General features: G+C 34.1%; 1 protein-coding gene and 1 pseudogene across 2 annotated transcripts; one reads left to right on the top strand and one right to left on the bottom strand.

Annotated features, from left to right (window-relative positions):
- On the top strand, positions 1-22,083 carry RIOK2 (RIO kinase 2). Of its 2 annotated transcripts, none has more exons than XM_042990707.1 (10): positions 1-451; positions 2,783-2,921; positions 3,725-3,865; positions 6,172-6,347; positions 9,553-9,641; positions 11,603-11,794; positions 14,102-14,194; positions 15,383-15,907; positions 17,400-17,496; positions 21,797-22,083. In XM_042990707.1, the coding sequence occupies exons 1-10, from the start codon at positions 386-388 to the stop codon at positions 21,959-21,961; spliced, it is 1,683 nt and encodes a 560-aa protein (XP_042846641.1). In that variant the 5' UTR covers positions 1-385; the 3' UTR covers positions 21,962-22,083. The 2 variants fall into 2 exon arrangements, with proteins under 2 accessions (XP_042846641.1, XP_007078954.2); XM_007078892.3 differs by having other exon boundaries at positions 4-451; positions 3,749-3,865.
- LOC122231976 lies at positions 12,512-12,638 on the bottom strand (annotated as a pseudogene).
- Positions 22,084-23,660: the final 1,577 nt, after the last annotated feature.

Raw genomic sequence — 23,660 nt, 5'->3', positions numbered from 1 at the left:
TGGGTAAAATTTGCTCCTCCCGTTAAATTGCCATTCTGTTCTTACAGATGGATGGCGTCCTTTAGGCAGCCAATCCTGACAGATATGAAAAATGAAAGGAAGTATTGTAGAGAATTTTTCAAGTCCGTTAGTTTACATAAAAAAGTCACTATACAAAAAATATTCTTCACTGACCCATACTATATGCATCATAAAACTCAGAAGGCATTTCATTTTCCCACGCCAGACTAGTTCTATTTATTAACAAGGACCTTCAGGAAGGATCAGCGCATGCGCGAACCATCCGGCAGCGGCGGTGGAGAGGCTTGAGAGAGGCTGGTGTATGGGCTTGCGTTGTGCTCCTCATCTGTTGTGAGGGGGACTTGTGGCTTGATCTTGGGCCGCCATGGGGCGAGTGAATGTGGCCAAGTTACGTTACATGAGCCGGGATGACTTCAGGGTTCTGACCGCGGTAAGAAGTTCGTCGTTTCTCCCTGTCCTTTCCCACCGCGGTTCTTCTCTGCTCCTCTAACTCGGCTCTCAGCCGAGCACGCTGTAGGCCCTCCAAGGAGACCCAGACTGGGCACGGGGAAAAGACCCGACTGTCGGGTTTTTCAGAAGCTTTTGGTCGGAAGCTTTCGTCTCCCCTAAAACAGAGCAGAGGCCCCTCTTCTAATCATTTCCTTCCTTTCTGCTCCCGTCTTGTACTCCAGAGCCACACTTGGATCGCTGTGGCCTGGAAAGCCTCTGAACGCTCGGCTTCCCACCACCCGAGCAAGAGTTTAAGACTCTTGAGAATTGATAGCGCTGAGTTCCTCACTCCCAGATTCACTTACGTAGCATTTATTCAGTTTCATTCACTCAACGCTTATTTATCTGGTTTTTAGTGACAATCTTAGGGAATTCACCGGGGTACGAGACAAGGGTGACAGATCATCGAGTAAACGAATAAATGAATAAATAAATAAATAAATAAGGAGGATAGTATCAGATATTAAGTGCTACGGAGATGATAACGAGAATAATAGAATAGAGACTTTGTGCACGTTTGGGATGGGGCGCATCGATGCCTTCGGTAAATGGCGTAGTCCACTGAATGTTTTAAACACGGAAGTGACAAAAACTGATTTTACTGGTCATAGTCTTATGGCACAAATATCAGCAACACATAGATTAGGCATTCCCAGAATAAAACAATGACTTTTTTTTAGAAGATACTATCTTTTGCTTAAATAGGCAATACTTAAGGATTAAACTGTCAAATGCAAATTCATTATGAAGTTTGGAAGACACGTTTCTCTTCCCATAGATTATTTAATTCAGCTGTACTTTCTCTAAACATCTGTCACTTCTGGTAGATAACCTTCCTTCTTTGCTTCATCAGCATGTTCACTTAATCCTTAATGCCTCTGACAGAAATAGGGGAGTCAAGAGAAAGAATGTTAGAGACTAGGAGAGATGGAACAAAGCATGGAAAATGAGTTAAGGTACGAGGTTTTGATTGGGACATCAAAACAGTGCCAGATTTATCTTCCTAAACTTGACTTCTGTGATATTTTAAACTCTTTAAGGCTCACCAAGGAATGACCTACTCATTAAATAGAATATTTCAGTCTCAGTTAAGTCTTACCATCCTTGCTATCAGTGGCCATCTTTCCTTGACTCTCTCTTCCTTTACTTCTCAGGCGCCTTCTACATCAATAACCCTACTTTGACTGGCTACCCTTACCTTTTAATGTGAACTTCCCCCCCAAATTCTGTCTCTCAACCCTCCTTTGTCTTCCATTATCTCTTACTTGATGATCACATCCACTTGGCGGCTTTATCTGTTACCTCTATCAAATAATTGACAATTTTTTCCCTTTAATTGTGACTTCATTACTGAGTATAGATGTATCTTTCCACTTTACCTTAAACATCTTTGTGTGAAGGACCTCCCAGAACTTAGCATCGTGATTAGTGTCCTTAAAAAATCTCTGTTCATATATCACCTGTACGTAAACCCTTCAAGGGGGTCCATTGTTTCTCAAAAAGAAATCTGGAACTCTTTGGTCTGCATTTCAAGGCTTTTTATGTTTACCTAAAAGCATTTTACAGCCTTCCTTTCATGAACTCAATATCGCATCTGAGCTACCACTGTACTAGCTGTTGTGCTCTGTACTGCCTTACATATGTGCCATGTCCAAATCTTTTGTCTTTCTCTGATATTCCCTTGTGTACTTTTTCTGTTTTTCTGCATCTCACAGTCAGTCTCAAGTGCCACTTCTTCCTGAAACTGATCCCTCAGCTAGAATTACTTTTGTTCATCCCTGAGCCACTTCTTTTTTAGCACTTACTGTTTCTTGCCTTCTAATAAAATTAGATGTATCGGTTCTTATTTACACTATTAGATAATAAATTCTCCAAAGAGTTGAGAGTTATTTGTGTATATTTTTCTATCTTCCACTATTCCTGCATGGTACTTTCATGTTAAATACCTTTTTAATAAATATCTGGACTACCTATAGTTTTTACAGATAAACATTTAGATGTCAACAAATATCTTAATATTTGCCACATGTCAGTAATTGTTAAGCACTCACAGTTTTTACCTGTATAGTTTAGTATAGAGGCAGAATATGAATGTCAGTGATTATATATCAAATTATGATTTAATATATGTCCAGAGAAGGTATCACTTATGTCTCTAATTGGTTGGGGAACTGCATGATCAGAGAAATTTGAAGGAGAAGTTAACTTCTTAGTAAGGTTTTGATAGTAGCTCTGTGTTGATTATGATTGCATATAATTCCTTTAATTTCAGGTTGAAATGGGCATGAAGAACCATGAAATAGTTCCCTGCAGTTTGGTTGCTTCTATAGCCAGCCTTAAACATGGTGGCTGTAATAAAGTTTTAAGAGAATTAGTGAAACATAAACTCATAGCTTGGGAGCGTACCAAAAGTAAGTATTTATGGCACCATTTGTGATTTTTCATATAACTGGCTTTCCCCAGAGCAGTTATTTTATTTTATTTTATTTTATTTTATTTTATTTTATTTTATTTTATTTTATTTGCAGAGCAGGCATTTAAAAAGGTAGAAAATCAAAGTTGCAAGAACAGCAAAGCACTCTATCTAGACCCGAAAACCCACATACTTTTACCATGTTTTATTAGAGTAGTCACAGGGCCCACCCAGATAAACAGAGTAAAGAAATAGTCTCTATCTCCTCATAACAAATTCCAATTTCAGAAGAGCAAATAGGATAGAGATAATTGTTGCCACAATCTTTGGAAAATTTGCCACAGGACTCTAGAGCATTAACTCTCAAATTATCCATGGTGAGGAATGAGTTTGTTTCTTTCAACCTGCCATGGAGCCATACTTTATTATAAAATAACAGTTAAAAAGTAATTACTAGAAAAATGAAATTTAAAAACTGATAAAATACAGGCACAAATTCCTTATTGGAGCTAAAGACATAAAAAAAAAGCTTGGTGAAAGTGATTTAAAAAATACTGAACTTAACCACTTCATTCAGTTTCTGTGTCTTATCACAAACTAGTAGTATATATAGACTGGTGTCAGTCTGTGAGTTAAGCTTTGAGTAACACCTCTCTAGAGAGAAAATACAAATTATAGGAAGAAATGCCAAACTCATAGGACTGGGTAAGCTAATCTTTTCAGCTAAGACTTCTTACTGTTTAAATTCTTCTCATGACTTGAATTAATGTGACTTGATTGTGCGATGTAACTAAAATACAGTCTTTCTCATTTTATTTTGTCTAGCTGTCCAGGGCTATCGGTTGACAAATGCAGGATATGATTACCTAGCTTTGAAAACACTTTCTTCTAGACAGGTAGTTGAATCTGTTGGAAACCAGATAGGTGTTGGCAAAGAATCTGGTAAGTGCTAACAGTACTACTGAACTCATTTTCTTTGCTTTAGTTTCTCTTTATATTTCTCTTTGAGAAAGCATTATCTTTTTTTTTTTTTTAATGTTTATTTATTTATTTTGAGAGAGTGCGCCTGCCAGCATGAGCAGGGGGAGGGCCAGAGAGAGTGAAAGAGAAAATCCCAAGCAGACTCTGCCACTGTTAGCACAGAGCCTGATGTGGTGTTGCATCCCATGAACGAAAGTTTGAGATCATGACCTGGGCCAAAACCAAGAGTCAGACATTTATCCAACTGAACCACCCAGGTGCCCTGAGAAAACATATCTTTTAAATTTTTCCATTTTTTTCAGCTAAGCAGTGAATTGAAAAGTTAGTTGGAAGCAGTAAAGTTGATGAAATTACTCTTAGTTTGGTAGGTTATTGTTTTTCATAAGTCTCTCATTGAAAATTCAGTTATACCAAGAATTCATTTTCCACTAATAACTGACATCTTTGGCAAATATATTATTTGTTCTTTTATATGTTATAAATGGACATTTGTAACAGTTAAAATATGTAACACAAGGAATTATTAGAAGACAGTGACTAAAAGCTACATCACATTTTTCTACCGCAGAAATATGGCAAAATTAAGTATGTGTAGAACACAGAAAACATTCTAAAATAGCATTGAACAAATACATAATGCAAGATTGCTAAATACAGCAGTGTGTGTGTGTGTGTGTGTGAGAGAGAGAGAGAGAGAAATGTTTAAAATGAGGTAATTTAACACCTCTTTTTAGATAGGCTGCCTCTTATGTCCAATTTTTTCATTTAAAAAATAACATTTTTTTGTTTATAAGAACTTCACTGTATAGATCATAAATAGTACAAAAGAAAGTAAAATAAAAAGTAAAACTTTATCCTTACCAGGTCTCCATCTGTTGTCATACTTTTGAAAGCTGTTACTGTTGACTGCTGTCTTATATATCCTTCTTGGAATAGTCTATGTAAATAATAGTATATAATGCACTGAAAATATGTATATATACACATATATATCTTTTTAATCACAGGTAAAAGCAAACATTACTTGATTTTTTTCCATTTGATTCATTTGATTTGGTTTTTTTTTTTTTAAGATTTTATTTTTAAGTAATCTCTACACCCAATGTAGGACTCAAACTTACAACCCCGAGATCAAGAGTCCCATACCATACTGACTGAGCCAGCCAGGTGTCCCTGGATGCATTTCTGATATCATTTCATGTTAACAGATAGATCTTTCTCATAGTTATGTAGAGTATTACATGGTATGAGTGCTCTGTAATTGAATTTACCAGTCCCAGCTGTTATGGACATTTATGTTACTTCACCTTTTCTTTTGTAGGTAATGATGTGGTAGACACCCTTGTACACATGCCTCTGTGCACATGTACAAATAAATTTGTAAATACAGTCTTAGAAATTGAATTATTAGCACAAAAGTTAGGTACATTTAAATTTTTGATATTATCAGATTTCCCTTCAAAAGTTTACACCAGTTTATAATCCTGCCAATGTGAGAGATAGTTTGTTGATGTGTAATAATTAAAATCCTTATGAATAATTAGGACATGTTTTAAATGTCAGTATTAACAAATATCGACTTTTATTGATAATTGGAATACTTAGGGGAATATCTCCATTCTGATTACTATAGGATTATATGCTAACAACTGAATATTATTATTTTTTTTTTTTTTTAATTTTTTTTTCAACGTTTTTTATTTATTTTTGGGACAGAGAGAGACAGAGCATGAACGGGGGAGGGGCAGAGAGAGAGGGAGACACAGAATCGGAAACAGGCTCCAGGCTCCGAGCCATCAGGCCAGAGCCTGACGCGGGGCTCGAACTCACGGACCGCGAGATCGTGACCTGGCTGAAGTCGGACGCTTAACCGACTGCGCCACCCAGGCGCCCCTCAACTGAATATTATTTATTGAAGCAGTTAAAGAATTGAACTTTGCGTTGTTGAAAAAGAAGATATTAAATTGCTTCTTATACATGTAGGATGCTAAAAGACAATTACATTTTTCCCACTAAATTGAATTGAGTATTGAGCACCTTTGGAAGTAATAACCTTTGACACACAACATCCCTCTTTTCTTTTGTAGTAGATATTAATACATGTCATTTTATTTTGGATTGCAGTTAAAATAATTTTGCTGAGTAGTAAGTATTCATGGTTATTAGGAAAGATATAATTGATGTAAATAAAATCAAAATTAGGAAATTACAAGTGAACTTTTTGGAATGAAAGTATAATAATGCTCTTTTTTACATCTTGGCTCTAGATATTTACGTTGTTGCAAATGAAGAAGGGCAGCAATATGCATTAAAGCTTCATAGGCTGGGAAGAACCTCCTTTCGAAATCTGAAAAACAAGCGTGATTATCATAAACACAGGCATAACATGTCTTGGCTTTATTTATCTCGTCTCTCTGCCATGAAAGAATTTGCTTATATGAAGGTATTTTGTAAATAATTTTATGTCTCTTAACCAAATAATACATGTAACTGAAAGGACGTAGTGACATTTACCAGTCTATTTTCCCCACATCTCTCTACCCCCAGTCCCAGTCATTACACTTATTTTTAACTGTTAATTATTTTTGTTATTTGTTTTTCTGGTGATTTTTTTTTTTTCTATGTGAAGGCATTTTTAATCATTATTAATGCATAAAGGCAACAAGTATTCTACAGTATTAATAAGGTATTACAATGCAAATTAACAAATAGCTTTAAGTAATTAGTGATGTAATTGCCTCACAAAAGTGTGTGTGTGAATATGTATCTATTTAGTATACATAAATATGCTTATGTTTGTCTTCAGTTGAAAACCCCAGGGAATTACCTCTAGTGATTATCTGTAGAAACCTTAGTGTCTCAGCTAAGTTGACTAGTACCTTTCCTTCACTTAATGGAGAAGAAATGTTGATGTACAAATTTGCATGCATATTAGGAATGGTAAAAATCTTTAGGTTTTCATCTTTTAACTTCAAAATTAAGTTCAGAATATATTTGTTAAGTTTCTTTAATAATCAAAATATGTATCCTCGATAACATTTAAATTAAACAGAAAATAATACTGTATTTTTATTATTCTCCAGTAATATTTATTTGTTACTACTTAACTTCACTTTTTAATTAAAAGTCACCCTCGGGGCACTAGCTGGCTCAGTCAAAAGAGCATGCAACTCTTGATTTCCGGGTTATGAGTTTGAGCCCCACATTGGGTATGGAGTTTACTAAAAGTACATACATACATATGTACATAATTTACATACATAATGCTATAGTATGTGATTTGTAAATGAAAGTTTTGGAAGTTGCATTTTGGTGTTGAGTAGGTTAATTCATGTGCTTAAATTTTTAGTAGTTATGGGGGAAGAATTCTGAAGACAATGTAAATAACTGATACTGATACCATACATGTTATGTGTTTCTTGTCTTATATACTAATGGTTTGTATCTTATAATATTCAGTAAATAAGCAGTTTGGTAGAGATTATTACACATTTTCCTAAAACTGTATTAGGTGTTTTCTCAGATGTTTATATGAAGATACTAGAATAGAAGCAGACTGTGCATCAATAGCTCCTTAAATTTATTCTCTTTTTTCCTAGGAAGGAGTAAGATTAAATTTAATTAGATAAAATAAGATTAGGGAGTAAACCATAGTGCAAGAGCTAGACCATTATGACAGTAGTTAAGGTTATATGCTGTTGAGCTGCCAAAGCATGTTCAGAACTACTTGTACTGAAAAAAATCTTCAAAGCCAAACAAACAAAAATCTTTGGGGAGTGGAGTTCAGTTCCTTAGCAAGGAAGATAGGAAATAAACGCTTTATGAAATTAACCCTATTCATAAATATGTACGGAGTATGAATTGTATGCCTACCACACTGTATTAAGTACCTGGCATAGGGTGGGCTGAAGGTGTGGCTACCAAAGGAATAAGTAATGAAGTCAAGCATCTGTAAGTTGGGAATATAACACAAATATACATAAAGAAACATTTAAAAATTAAATTATATGTTAAGCTTAGAGAAACTTCTGTAAAGTAGAATAGTTGATGAAAGAGGTTTCATAAAGCAAGTAGGAGTTGAGTAGAGTCATGAAGCATGCATATGATTTGTCTCTAAGGATAAGATAGTAAGACAGTGTTCTTTGCAAAGGAGCTCTGTGCTGACAGCTCAGAGCCTGGAGCTTGCTTCAGATTCTGTCTCTCTCTTTCTCTGCCCCTCCCCTGCTCACCCTCTGTCTCTGTCTCTCTTTCAAAAATAAATGATCATTATATATGTACATTATATACATGTATATCATATATAATACATATTATATATATTATATAATATAATATATATAATATGTATTATATATATTATATTATATTATATTATATATATATAATATGTATTATATATGTGTCTATATTTATATTATAAATATAGACATGTATATATTATATGTAGTATATATTTACATTCTATATTATATATGTGTATATTATATATGTAATATATTATGTGTAATATAAATATTACATAGACTGTTATTATATATATTATGTTTATAATATAAATATGATATATACATATAATATATATATTTTTTAAAAAGAGTATTGGGAAAACTAGGACCTGATATGTGGATTAAAGAGAGTTCTGAAAACTAGGAAAAGTTGTTGAGACTGAAATCAATATTTATAAACATTGTAGATTTTTCTGAATGGAGCATTGACCTAAGTATTTTAGTTTGGTATTGGTACCCAAAATAAAGGTTAGTTATGGTGGCAAGAGCTAGAACCACTGTTAGAGCAATCAGGTATAAATAACAAAGGCCTACTTTCAAATGGTAACATTCCAAATTACAGAGAGCATAAACCTAACATATTTTGGAGGAAGTAATAACAGGACTTTGTAAGCAAAAGGTAGAAGAAGTTAAGCATAAGAAGTTAAGAAAAGATGGATTTATGGATGATCTGAAGTAATATGACTCAGACTACTACTGTGTATATTTGTTACATAATTTACATTGTATATTGTGGTCTGAAGAAAAAGGTCAATGCTCTGTAAGCTACAATACCTGATCTTTTGGGATATTTCATTTTCTAATCTGCCAGAAGACAAGAGTATTTCCTCACTCACAGTTTATTTCCATTTGAATTTTTAAGCACACTCCCAATTGATGGCAGAAATGTAAAAAAATAGGAGGATATATCCTGGGGTGCCTGGCTGGCTCAGTTGGTAGAGAGTGTGACTGTTGATCATGAGTTCAAGCCCCACATTGGACATGGAGCCTAATTAAAATAAAGATTAAAAAATAATAAGTATAATAAAAAAATAAATAAAATGAAGAGGGTATATCCTAGGAGATTATAGGCTTCTTGGGGACAGGCTTTTTTACATTCATTTCTGTAACCCTAGCACCATGTATAATATTTAGTAAATGTTCAGTAAATTAGCGTTTGGTGAAAAAGTGAATTGTTAACTGGTTTAAAATTTTATTTTATGTGTAGCTCATTTTGTGCTGTGAATAAGCCATAAATAATCACGTGTAATTTTGTAAAATCTTGTATGTTTCTTCTAGTTGTGGGCAGGTATGTTTACTTTTATTTTACCCTAAATATTAATGACCTCTTCTTTAGTTTATACCTATTTTGCTGTATTTTAGGCATTGTATGAGAGGAAATTTCCAGTCCCAAAACCGATTGATTATAATCGCCATGCGGTAGTAATGGAACTCATAAGTGGCTATCCTCTGTAAGTATTTATTATTCTTGAAACTATGGATTCTAATAAATAAATGTAAGGTTTAGTTTTCAAAAAATATTTTTAATTAAATGAAATATTGCTTCTGGAAGGTTAGAAATTAACACAAAGCAATAGTCTCACATGCAAATTAAAAATTCAATATTGTTCTGATAGTATGAATTTTGTAATCTCTGTAATTTATTCAGCATGTATTTATTAGTAATCTAGTATATATTAAGCACTGTTTTAGTAGGCCCACCAGTGAACAAAACAAAATCTCTGCCTTCATAGAGTTTATGTTCTGATAGAAAGAGACATGCAGTAAATAGCTAAACAAGGAAATACATGATTATCAGATGGTAGAAAATGTTATAGATAAAAATAAAGTAGGTAAGGGGACAGGGAGTACTGAGGTGAATGGATGAAACTGCTATTTTACATGAAATGGTCAGGAAGAGTCTCATTGATAAAGTATTTTTGAGCATAATCCTAAAATAAGTGAGAGAGAAAACCATGCAGATATCTAAGAGATCCAGGCAGAGGCACCAGCAAAGTACATAAATCCTAGGATTGGAGCATGCCTGCATGTTCAGGAAGCAGTGAGGAGGCTAGTGTGGCTGGAGTTGAGTGGATGAGGGCAGAGATAAAAACTGATGAGATCAGAGAGGCAACAGGGGACTAGATCATTTAAGGTTTGTAGGCAATTGCAAGGAACTTTTAGTTTCTTTTTTAGTACATTTGACATACAAATTTAAATTGTACAGCATGTTGATTTCATATGTTTATATATTGCAGTGTCGTTGTCATTATAGCAATAGCACAAGGCTTTTTTATTTTGTTTTGGATAGGAATCCATTGGAGGAATTTGAACTGAGAAGAGACATGATGTGACTAATGTTTTAATAGAATTGCTGTGGCTTTTGTTTTGAGCACAGATTGAAAGGTGACAAGGACAGAATTAGGAAGAAAAGCTAGGAATTTATTGCAATAATCCAGTCAAGAGATGATGATTGTTTAGATCAGAGTTGTGGATGTGAAGGTGATAAAAAGTGGTTAGATTCTGAATATGTTTTGCAGGTAGAACCAACACGATTTGTTAGGGATTGGATATCAATATGAAGAAAGGGAAAGTCGAGGATAACACCAAGATTTTGGGCCTGAATAACAAATTAATTGGAGGTACAAAGTTGTCATTTACAGAAATGAGAAAGACTGCAGGAAGAGCAGCTTGGAGTTAGAGGATGGGATAGAATCAGAGGTTCAGTATGGGACATGCTTAAGTTTGAGATGCCTTGGAGTTCAGAGAAGTATAGATTGAGGTGTTTAAAGCCAACAGCCTAAATGAGATCACCAAGAATTATTCTAAATAAAGGCTCCTAGTATTAACCTTTGAGCTCCGAAGTTTAAACGTCTGGGGAAAGATGAAGAACTAGTGAAAAAGACTGAGAAGGAATGATAAACATGGAAAGAGGACAGCCTGAAGAGTTGGTGTACCAAGAGTCAAGTGAAGGAAGCATTTCAGCGGGGGTGTGGGGGGGGGGGGGCGGGGAAGAGGTTAACTGAGAGACTTCATATGATGAAGTCTGAATTGACCACTGGATTTAGCAACATGGAAATCATTGGTAGTTTTGACTCTACCTATTGCATTCAAACGAGGTAGATAAAAACCTATTTAAAATGAGTTCATTAGAATGGGAGGGAAAAAATGAAGTAAGTACAATGTAGAGGAGTTGGGCTGTAATTATCCATGAAAGTATGTAGTAGAAAGAGAATACAGAGTTGAGACAGGGTGTGGCTTTTTTTTTTTTTTTTTTTTTTTTTTTTTATGTGGGAGCTGTTACATCTTGTCTGTGTGCTAATAGAAATGAAGAGAAAGCTGATAGGGAATTAAGAAATGGAAAAAATAATACACATGCCTGCTTTCATGAAAATCATAAATGAATATAAATAACCTGTTTTCATACTTTCAGATGTCAGATACACCATGTTGAAGACCCTGCATCCATATATGATGAAGCTATGGACCTGATTGTCAAACTTGCAAATCATGGACTGATTCATGGAGATTTCAATGAATTCAATCTCATTTTGGATAAAGATGACCACATCACCATGATTGATTTTCCACAGATGGTTTCAACTTCTCATCACAATGCTGAATGGTATATGCTAAAAGTGATTCTGGATATGGGTGTGTTTACGTGTGATGCAGTCATTTTTTTCTTAATTTTTTTTTAACTTTGTAATACCGTGATTTGGGTCAATAACTGGTTTGAAGTGACTGATGTTGATGGTCTAAAAATTTGTTCTTTTATTAAAGGATACAAACTAGGATTTCCCCCCCTTAGAGAACCTATCTTATTCCTCAGTATTTTAAAGGGGGGAAAATGCACTTTGATCCAGTTGTTAAAACCTAGTCATTAAGTTTTTGCTGTACATGGGAAATCTGAAGAAACTGCCTGCTTTATAAACCATCAAAAGAATTTGAATTACTTGTGTAATCGGACAGACTTCTGAAAGTCAAACTTTCTTAGGTGGAAAGTTCAGCAAACCTTTATTCAAACAGACTTTTACGTGGAAGCCCAATTTTTAAAACAAAGTCTGTCCAGAAGTAGGGACATAGAGAAGGGAACCCTAGGACCCCATCCTCTCTCTGCTCCATAGTTGCCTCCAAGAGTGTTTCACCAAGCATAATTTTATAATCATGATGGCCTTAGTAAAAATTATGATCTTGAAGTGGACTCAGTTACCAGACCAAGAATATCTCTCCTATCATTTTTAGTTTTTATTTTATTATTAGAAAATAACTCATGTAGAACCTCATCCCTAACATAGGGCAGAATCACTTTATATACTGTGGTAATCTTACTCTTCACATTACTTAACCATGTAAGCCAGCCAAGTTATGAAGTATGACAATATTTTACTTTGGGAAAAGTTTTCAATTAGCAATAATCGCGCCTCGGATAAACCTCATTGGCTACGATACTGCCACTGCACAAAGCTTGACAATATTTTACTTTGTATTTCGTGACGTAATTGATTGTAATCAAAGCTGAATATTTTTTACCTTCCTTTCCAAGTTATGAGAAACTTCTCCTTTCTCCTGAAGATAACAATCGCTATCATTTACAAATAAGAGTGTATGAATTCTTGGAAAGTTTGAACTCAAACCAGTTTGTGTTCAGTCAAACTTTTCTTCCTACAGATTTTCATAAGAAAATGTCTATACTTATTCCAGAAAAAGAAGATGTCATTTAAATATAAATTTAAAGAATATTTTTAACCAAAAAATATTAATAGATTAACACCTGGTGTTTGAGTGTTTAACATATCTTTGGATGATGACTCATCACCATTTTTATTACTGTGGGGTAACAATCACACAATGAAAGAATATTCAGAAACCACCAGAAGTAGAGAAGGAAACGATGACAAATTGTGATATTCAAAGTGTAGGCTGCATTATTCTGTAGGGAAACAGTATGATTTAACTTGCTATTTAATGGAGAAGTACTAGGGTAAAGGAGTTGTACTATGTAGCAGAAATTAAGATGTAAATTAATTAATAAATAACTATAAATAAGACCTATGTCTGCTTTTGAAGATTTTGAGAGTTTGTCTAATTAGATGAAACATAGACATAAATAAAAAGATAATTTTTAATTTACTGAGGTTTTTCCCTGGGTGCCCTAAAATTAGGAAAGATTAGCACCATTATCTGTTTCCAGACTTTCTCTGAAATATTAATATTCAAGCAGATAGTGAATTCTGTGTGACCCTGTTTCTTAATTCTCCCTTATCTAGAAACCTAGAGAATTTAATCTGTTCCCACTGCTTTATGGTGGCCTAAAAAGCAACCTGATATAGGTCCTTCTACCATTGGTCCAGATTAGCGTGTCTTCAGATCATTGTTTATAAGCCACAGCATTATTTATCTCTTTTGGATGTTCTTGCAAATTAGCTAATGGATAATAAAGGTATATAAACATAATTTAATGGTCCCCAAACTTTTTCTTATGTGTCACTAATCTGTTTCGTCTTTAAGCTTCTCTAGATGGGGTTCTAGTGGGTATAGCTGATGAGAAGTATAACCAGACAGGCTGGAGACTAAAGAGGAAAAGTGGAAACCTGCCCCTAACTGCAGACCCAGTCTTTTTTTTTCTGAGATTCAGATGCATGTTATTTTCTCTTAGTATGTCTATTACAGTATGGGAAGGCCTCTGGTTTTCTAACTATAGGGACCATATGCCTTTGAAAGCTTATATTTTCTATTAGTTCCTCTGCTTTTTTGTTTTGTTTTTGTTTTTCAAACACACTGGCATCTGATTTGTCTCTTTTCTTTCTTGTGAGTAACATCTTTTTTCATATAATGATTAGCAATATCATTAATAAGTATATTGTCATTGGCTAATGAGGAAAAACATGAGCAACAAAGGCTATATCAAAAATGATTGTTCCTTTTGCAGGTATTTTGACAGAGATGTTAAATGCATTAGAGATTTCTTCATGAAACGTTTCAGCTATGAAAGTGAGCTTTACCCAACTTTTAGTGATATCAGGTTTGTACTCTGCTTTGCTTAAAATAATAAAAACTGTTTAAATATATGATTTATTGGGGCACCTGGATGGCTCAGTCAGTTGAGCATCCAACTCGATTTTGGTTCAGGTCATCATCCCAAGGTCGTACGATAGACCTCAGCATGGAGCCTGCTTAGGATTCTCTCTCTTTCTGTCTCTGTCTCTGTCTCTCTCTCTCTCTCTCTCTTTCTCTCTCTGTCTCTCTCTCTCATCTCTCTCTGTCTCTCTCCTTCTACCTTTCCCCCTCCCTGTCTCCCTCCGCCCCTCCCTCCCTCCCTCCCTCTCCCTCTCTGCCTCTCTCTAAAATAAAAATAAATAAATAAATAATACTTGATTTACTTAGTTCTGAAAAGTTTAACAGTTTCATCTAAAAAATTTCCAAATAGTAACCATTGACACATAATCATTGTTGAGTATCATTGCTGTCTAGTGTATAAATGAAACTTAAAAACTAGAAAATCCTGCCTTTGTGCCTTAGGTCTATTAAGGCAATGTTTGTGAATGTTTGTGAAATAAATTCATGAACTTTTATTCATATTGGAATTTATGTTTTTCCTTTATACAGAACAGAAGCTATATTTACTTGATTCATAGAACATAATTATATGTAAATTTTCAAAGCAAAACTTTTTCATTTATTTTATATCCTTAATTATGACACTTTTGTGCTTTGGGATGATAGAACTTCAAAGAAGAAATCTTTAGTGCCCAGTAAAGTCAATTTATTAAATCATTATCAACTGAAGTTTCTGTAACCTTTCTGCTAATATTTGTTGCTTTTAATAGTCTTTGCATGTGCGCACACACATGCGAACTAAGGAGGAGCAGAAAGAGAAGGAGAGAGAATCCCAATCAGGCTCTGTACTGTAAGCACAGCCCAGTCCAGGGCTCGATCTCATAAACCTTGAGATTGTGACCTGAGCCAAAACCAAAATTCGGACTCTTAACCAAATGAGCCAGGCAGTCATCCCCATAGTCATTTTGTTCTTAAGTGACAACAAAAATGTATCTTTTACATTTGTATATTTAAGTATTACATTTTAGGCAAAGAAAAATCTTTAAAATACGTAAACTATTAAACTCATTTCAGAATTATAATTTATCAGAATAATAAATACTTACCCATGTCAGGTGCATTTTTTCCTAATGTTTGTCATTCTTTTTTCTAGGAGGGAGGACTCTCTTGATGTAGAGGTTTCTGCCAGCGGCTACACAAAGGAAATGCAGACAGATGATGAATTGCTTCATCCATTAGGTCCAGATGATGAAAATACTGAAACAGAAGACGGATCTGAATTCTCACCTTCTGATGAAGAGTTGGCAGAAAAAGCAAAGTTTCATAAATCAAAAAATCAAAGTGATCAGAAGTCTGCAGATGAATCCGCTGACTACTGTTGCATATCATCTGGACACCTTGAACAAATAAAGGGAGAGGATTCGTCAGAGGAGAGTGCTGATGCACAAAATTTTGAATTACCTGAATTCAGTCAAGCTTTAGAAGAAATAAAAGGTCAAGTTATTGACAACAATTCTGTAACTGAATGTTCTGAGGAGACAGACAGAATTGAAAATGACACTAGGCAAAATGGTAAAACAGGTCAAGGAGGAATCCCCATGAGCTCTGAAGACTATGAAGATGCATGCCCTCATCTGATTGCCTTGTCGTCAGTAAACAAAGAATTCAGGTCTTTCAGGTATAGATTTCTGTTGATTGATTTTTTTTTTTTACTTTAATGTGGAGACCTATACTTTCTTCAATTCTGATAAATGAGTGGCGTTTTGTTCTTGTTTTTCAAATGATATAACAGAGCTGTATTCTGTCCCATTATGTTTAAAAAATGAGAAAGCAAATAACCCTTTTATTAAAATTTAGATTACCTTCTACAATGGACCTAATCCTCAGCAATTTATTGATTCGTTTTTAAACAGTTCTGCCTTAAAAATGCAAACTGATTACTTTAAAAGAATTATTTACAATAATTGGTAAATTGGTCAAGTTCTAGATGTACGAATGTTCATATATTTTTGTAGTTGTTTATGTGTTTGGTTTATATGTAGTCCAGTAAACATGTAGTAAATGTGGTCTCTTAAGATATCTACTTACAGTGAATTTTCTCTGGTACTTTGAACCTTCTATCAATATTTGTTCATGTATAGTTAAAATTATTTAACATTATATGGTTTTTTTTCTAAGAGTTTTTTTTTTTTTCTTGCAAATATTAATGAATTGGCAGCCTGAACTTAGCAAAAGATAAAAAATTTAATTTTTATATTTGGAATAGTTTATCCTGAATCATGAAAGGAGTTTTAATTATTTCAAAATAGTAATAAGACAAAACTATATCAGTAGTACATTTATTAGGCATTTCTCAGTACATCCTAAGGCTGTCTTTAGAGTTTTATCGTGAAACAAAACATGAAAATTTTGTGCCTTTTCTGTAAAACTGTATCTGGAGTCTCGGGGCATTTACAACTCAAATAATAAATTTGTAAAATTAAAATTATAAGTTAAAATCAAGAGTGGCAGGGACTGAGGATTTTAAGTAATTGAAGAAAATCTACAGAGGTTAAAGAGTCTTACCACAGAATAACTTGTTCTCTTTAAACACATGTTGGGCAAAATTTTTATTATTCAGAGTAGAAACATAAGATAAGAGATGTTGCTGAAAAATATTGACTTTTCAGTGTTAATATGGTCTGAGTATCTTAAACTTTGTATATATTAAAACTTTGAGCAATGTGTAAAACAAGTTTGTTTCCATCATTGCAGTTTTTCTCCCTTAGCAGGGCAGATGATACAGATTAAGAATACTGCCTCTGGTCCCATTACATCTTTTGTTGTTTAGGAGATGGCAGGGAAGTGTTCTAAGAATTTAAATGTAAGAGGCAGATATGTGTAAAGTTCAATGAAAGAACAAGAGATTAGCGGAAAAGAGATATAAATTCTGGGGAAGTGGTAACAAATTTTGATGGCTGAAACATTCAGTTTTGCAGTTTTGATGGTGACTATTAGAATGCTGAAAAATGGAAATTATTAATATATTGGGCTGAATTGTGAAATGTGTGAAGTTTTACCTTCACAGAAATTTTAAATATAACGATATTTTATTATGTAAGGATAAGTATAAATGACACATAATTAACTATAAAAAAGTTAGGTAATTTGTGACTTTGTTTTAATTTTAGAGATGAAGAAAGTATGGAAGATACTAAACAGTACAGAACAAGAACTCTGAGTGTTACTTCTGTGGGCAGTGTTTTAAGCTGTTCAACAATTCCTCCGGTAACTATTCATTCAACATTTTCCAAATGTTGATTAGGTCACTACCCTGGTTGGATTGTAGATACTCAGATATGGTCTAGTCCTTGCATTTTAACAATGAGGAAATTGAGGCCCAGATAGGTTACATGACTTTGCTCAAGATTACCTAGCTAGTGACAGCAATGCAGCTACAGTGTGAAGATGTGCCAGCTTCACTAAATTTTGAAGGAGAAAAATAAGTAATTTAAAAATTTTTGACCTAAAGGTTTTGTTAGACATTTAGCAGCAATGTTCAAAAGAATTTCTTAAGGGACATTTTCTGTGCAGGATAGTGAACACAAATAGTCCAGCTCCTGGATTTTACTGCCTGCCATACTCTCCAGGCTGCCCAAGAGGAAGAATCAGTTTATTTCCTTTGTAGATTTTAAGGAAAGAGATAAAATTACATACTTGGTGTATTGGGGACTTCCCTTGTACTTAAAGCCATTAAGCTGCATACCCTTAAAACCAGTTTTTAGTGATAACTTCATTTAATATAAACAAAAGAAGAAAATCAATTTAGAAGTTAGAAAGGAGGCAATAGGGGCACCTGGATGGCTCAGTTGGCTGAGCATCCTACTTCAGCTGAAGTCATGATATCACAGTTCATGTGTTCAAGCCCCACATCAGGCTTTGCGCTGATAGCTCAGAGGCTGCTTTGGATTCTCTCTCTCCCTCTCTCTGTGCCCCTCTCCCATTAGTGCTCTCCTATGTCTCTCTCTCTTTGTCAAAAATAAACATTAAAAGGGGCACCTGGGTGGCTCAGGAGGTTAAGCATCTGACTCTTGGTTTCGGCTCAGGTCATGATCTCATGGTTTTTGAGTTCGAGCTCTGCATCAGACTCTCCTGACAGCATGGTGCCTGCTTGACATTGTTTCTGCCTCTTTCTCTCCCTCTCTCTCTGCCCCTCCCCTGCTCACTCTCTCTTACACTCACTCTCAAAAATAAATGGAGTTAAAATTTAAAAAATAAAAGGGAACATTAAAAAATTTAGAAAAAAAAACAGGAAGAAATAAAATTATGTGGAATATGAATTCAAAATAAAAGAATTTTGTTTTTACTGAACTTATGATTTCCAAATTCATATATATTGTCCAATAAGTTAAAATGTGTGTCCTATGGATATAACATGGGATATTTACAAAATTAAATCAGAATTATAAAAGATAGGCTAAAAAGAACATACTGTATTCTATAACATAACACATTTTTAATGGTTCTAGGAACTTTCTTGATAATATGAACATTCAGAGTTGTGAGACCAAAATAAAAGTAAAATTCTATAAATGTATTGATTTTTTATATACTATTTTCTGCGGAGCTTATAATTTACTTGATATTCTAGATGAAAACTATAAATGTTTGGAATTTTTGAAACATCTATTAATTATATTAAAAGATAAACATTTCCCTTTAAGTATTATCAACCCGTCTTTATTAAGAATTTCTCACACTTTATGATTGTCTGTCCACCCTTGGCTTTGATATTTTCTATACTTGAGTTTTATTTACACTCTTTTCTTTGATTTCTCAGATTCTAAACATAAGTGCTTTTATACAATTAGTGGCATAAAATTGGCAACCACATATAAAGAAAAATTTAGATTACTAACTCATGCTAAGTTATACTGTCTTTTGTATATAAAAGATGACACTGACATTGTCTGTAAGTCTTGACTTTACCTCATTTCCTTTATAGCTAATAGGAGCTTAAAGCTTAAAATGGGGTCAAACCTATAATGAATTGCATTATAAAATACAAATTTGCCTTCTAAGAGGAAAAAGATCTCTTCAGCCAGCTTGATCAAAAAGATTTCCCTCTAATCATTGGAAACAAATTGATGATCTTAACTCTACATTCTTTTGAAAATTTGGTCACCCTTTTTTCCTTGAGGTCACATTTCATTTTGTTAAAAAGTCATAAGAAAAGAAACTTTATTTTTTTACCTCTGTTAATTTGATGATTATTTTCCTATATGGTAAAAGATTTTCTCTGTTCTTTGAAACTGTAATTGTAAGATCTGTTTTCTCCATATAAATACTTCTGTCGTTCTCTATTTATTGGCGAAGTTGTCACCTGTAAACCCTGTTCTTTCTAATATGCAACAAATTCTTATTAAACATTTAGGTATATTGCTTTTTAATAAACATATGGCCCACAACAACCAAACAACAGAATCAACAAAATGCATGATTTTTGTTTAATTTTTTATGTACTCCCTGAAATAATACACAGGTATTTTTTAAAAAATAAAAATAAATACTAAATGAGATTTTTCTCCTGCCTTTTTTTTTTTTTTTTTTTTTGAGAGAGAATGAGAGAGAGAGAGAGAGAGAGAGAGAGAATATCTTAAGCAGGCTCTACACTGTTGCATGGAGCCAGATGCAGGGCTCAAACTCCTGAACCATGATCATGACCTGAGCTGAAATCAACAGTTGGATACTTAACCTGCTGAGCCACCCAGGCACCCCTTCCACTTTTTTTTAACATGAAAAAAATTAACCTTGTAGGATTCATAAATTGTCCTGGATTAGAAGGAGGAGCATGCATAATAATCCATTCTTTCCTTATTTTCTTGAGCTTCTTGATATGATTATCCTGTGGTCTCATCAAAGTGAAGAACCAAGGGGAAATTCACACAGAATATTTAGAAAAGAAATTGATTTTTTTTTTCTTGAAAATATTCTGGAGGCCTCTGAATTCCTCTGGTTTTAAGTGTGGTACATGCTCTACTGTTGTCTTCCTGGGATGATCTCTCTTTTCCTATTTGTTTGGTTGCCTCTTTTCTAGTTCCATCTCTATTTGGCAGTATAGATTCCAGTAATTATTTGAGTGAATGGTAAAAGCAGTACTTTTTATTGCTAAAAATGTCTTTTTATCCTGTTCTCACACTGGATTGGGAGTTTTAAGTGTTCGAGTTGTAGTTTGGAAATGATTTTCCTTCAGAATTTTGAAAGTATTGCTCTCTTATCTTTGTTGTAGTTAAGATGTTTTTCTCATTCAGGGTTCTGGTCTCTTGCTGGGGTGAGTAGGCTATGATAATTGCCTGTCTTCTTCCTAGGATAGGGAGGGGTGCTAGAGCCCAGTCATACTTGTTCTAAACTTTTTAGCCAGTCCTACAGCTTTCAGTTCTGAAACTTCTGAGGTACCAGTTCCTTCTAAGTCTCCTGCCTTACTGGGTTTGGGGAACTACATCTCATGGGATATCAGCCTCTGCAGGGAATTGAAAACTGAATGTTCCATCTGTTTATTTTCTTAACCTTTTTTCCCATTGGGAATCAGTAGACTAAAATCAAGAGGGATGACTTGTTAAAGCCTGTTAATTGAATGTAGTCTGCTTAACTATGTAAAAATGCAAAGTCTGCTTTTAACTCATCTGGTCCAAGTTTTATAATACACATGTGCAATTCAAGAAACATAAGCCAACTAGTTCTTATAGGCCATTTTTACCTCAGATTGATTATTCTTTAATTTTTTTTAACTTGACAGGTTTTAATAAATGTTTCTTTGTGCCTAGCAGAGTGTAGGGCATATTAACAAGAGACCCTTCCTTCAATGCTTGCAGTGTTTATTTCTTTTTTAGGAAATAAGTAGGGTGGTACAAGGGTATATACAATTAAATAACAGGCTGTAGTGCTTCAGAGGAAGACAAGATTATTGGGAGCAGAATATTCAAACTTATTCATCTTGTAAGTGACATTGGCAGCCTGGGTCTTAATAAGAAATAATTTGAAGTTATGATTATTCACTGAGAAAACATTCTACATCTCCCAGAAACTGTGTGAAGACTTTACCATGTAACTGCTGCCATCAGGTCGTCTCTACACCTGAAGTTATGAAGGCACTCTTGGATAAATTTTGGCCAGTAGTGAATGCTTTCAAACATAATTTTCTACTACAAAGCCATGTCTACTTTTACCTCAAAAGCAGAGGAACAAGCAGTTTTTTATCTTGTTGGGTAAATTTTTTTTTTGTTTTCAGTTTTCCTCATGGACACTAGGTGGCACTGTTGTGGTTTGTTATTCAAAGAATTGTGACTACTACTTTTTGCTATAATCTGTATTTCCATTAGGAATTTAATTTCTTCTATTTTATAACCATTAATTTGTGGCTTATTTTGTTGCTGGTTCATATGGTACTGTCAGTGTTTGGAATTTAAGAAATTCATGCTTGTTAACAAATATGAAAAATATTAACAATGTAAATCTTTGTTTTATTGAATATTGTCTCCTTATTAAAATGTTCAGTAATCAGTAATACTAATTCATGAACTCTTTCCAGGAATTGGTGAAACAGAAGGTGAAACGTCAGTTGACAAAACAGCAAAAATCAGCTGCCAGACGTCGATTACAGAAAGGAGAAGCAAATATATTTACAAAACAACGGAGAGAAAACATGCAAAATATTAAGTCAAGCTTGGAAGCAGCTAACTTTTGGGGAGAGTAATATATTTAAGATTTTGAATGTTTTCCAAAACATTAGTATGATCCCCTTTTAAGCCATCTTTAGTCTTTTCTAGACCAAGGCAGATACATAAATAGATAAATAAACTCTCTTTCATATATTAATTTGACTCCTTTGGTATGTGTCTTCTAAAGAATAATTTTAGTAATTCTGCTAAACCAATTTAATTCTTCTAAATATTTTAGATGATTAGTCAATCTGCTAAAATCTGTTTTTTAAAATAATCTTTATTAGGAATATTTGGGTATTTAAAAAAAAACTAAATTTCACTATTTGTGTTGCTTTTTGTTCTCTACCAAAAACAAGTAGATTCCATGGTATCAAATCCCAGTTTTTCCACTTGCTAATGAAAAGAACTTTAAGCAAGTCGTATATGTGTCTCTCTCCTTTTCCACCTCAATTTTCTTACTATTACAGTTGGATTTGTAACTATTTAATAGGGTTGTTTTTAGGACTAGGTGAGATAATACACAGAAGCACTAAGAACAATGCCCAGCACTTTGTAAACATTCATTAAAGTATAGCTTTTAGAATGATACAATGATTGTAATCATGTTTAGCTTTCTGATACTCTGCTAACAATTTGTTTTTATTTTATTTAACCACTGGGAGAATTTACTGCCACCTGTTTTTCTTAGGCTCCAGTATTTTTTTTTTTTTTTTAGCATTTATTTGAGAGAGAATATGGGCGCGATCTGGAGAGGGTCAGAGAGAGAGGGAAAGAGAGAATTCCAAGCAGGTTCCATGCTGTCAGCATAGAGTCCAACGCAAGGCTCAATCTCACTAATAACTATGAGATCATGACCTGAACCGGTATCAAGAGTTGGACACTTAATTGACTGAGCCATCCAGGTGCCCCAAGGCTCCAGTATTAAGGATCAGCCGGTGATGCATAATTTTGTTTTCCACTATTTAAATTGGTAATGTGGTCATGGGAACAGAAAGTTGCCGTAGTCTCACCAGTTTCCATACTTGTTCGTTTTTATGCAGGCCTGAACAGAAGAGTTAGGAGTATAAGGAGGTAGAAGGGATAAAGAATGAAAACCTCTTTCTAATATTCTTGGGTGGGTCCAAAACATGTTTTCACTTAACAAGTAAATAGTGCAGGGGAAAGAAAATACATAAGGCATTGTAATACAAAGACTTTGTAATCCAGTGAGATTGGAAGATGGGTGCTTAAGTACATCTACCTGATGATATTCAAGTCTCAGCATCACCCAGTAGGCCAGAAGAGGGGCATCACCTATGGGAAAAAAAAATGACCACTAGATGGCAATGTCACTCCACAGTCACCAGCCAGAATGTCCTAAAATTACTTGCATCAGTGGTAATGATCTACTAGAGGAAATAACAGCATATTTATTTCCAAGAATGATAAAGACAGCAGATTCCCTTTCACCTTTGTAAAATTCATTCTTCTATTTGCAAGACCTATCATTAATAAATACCTTTAATTATATAGACACAAGAAAATGTCCAATTCCCTTGAAAATTAACTTACGCTAATTTGGAAAGTGTTTACCTAGCTTCGAATTTTAGGTGTGTCTTCACAGCATTTACTAAATAGATCTACTTTAAAGCGTTTCAGTAAAATAATGTTGAAGACATCTTAATAGAACCATAGAATATTTATCTTGCAATACATATTAGAGTATCAAAGGTAAACTGGGAATGAAACTAT

Source organism: Panthera tigris, chromosome A1 (genome assembly GCF_018350195.1).
Source record: "Panthera tigris isolate Pti1 chromosome A1, P.tigris_Pti1_mat1.1, whole genome shotgun sequence".
NCBI classification, from domain to species: domain Eukaryota; kingdom Metazoa; phylum Chordata; class Mammalia; order Carnivora; family Felidae; genus Panthera; species Panthera tigris.
The sequence above is the reverse complement of the archived record's forward strand: the minus strand, read 5'-3'. Positions and strand labels throughout refer to the sequence as shown.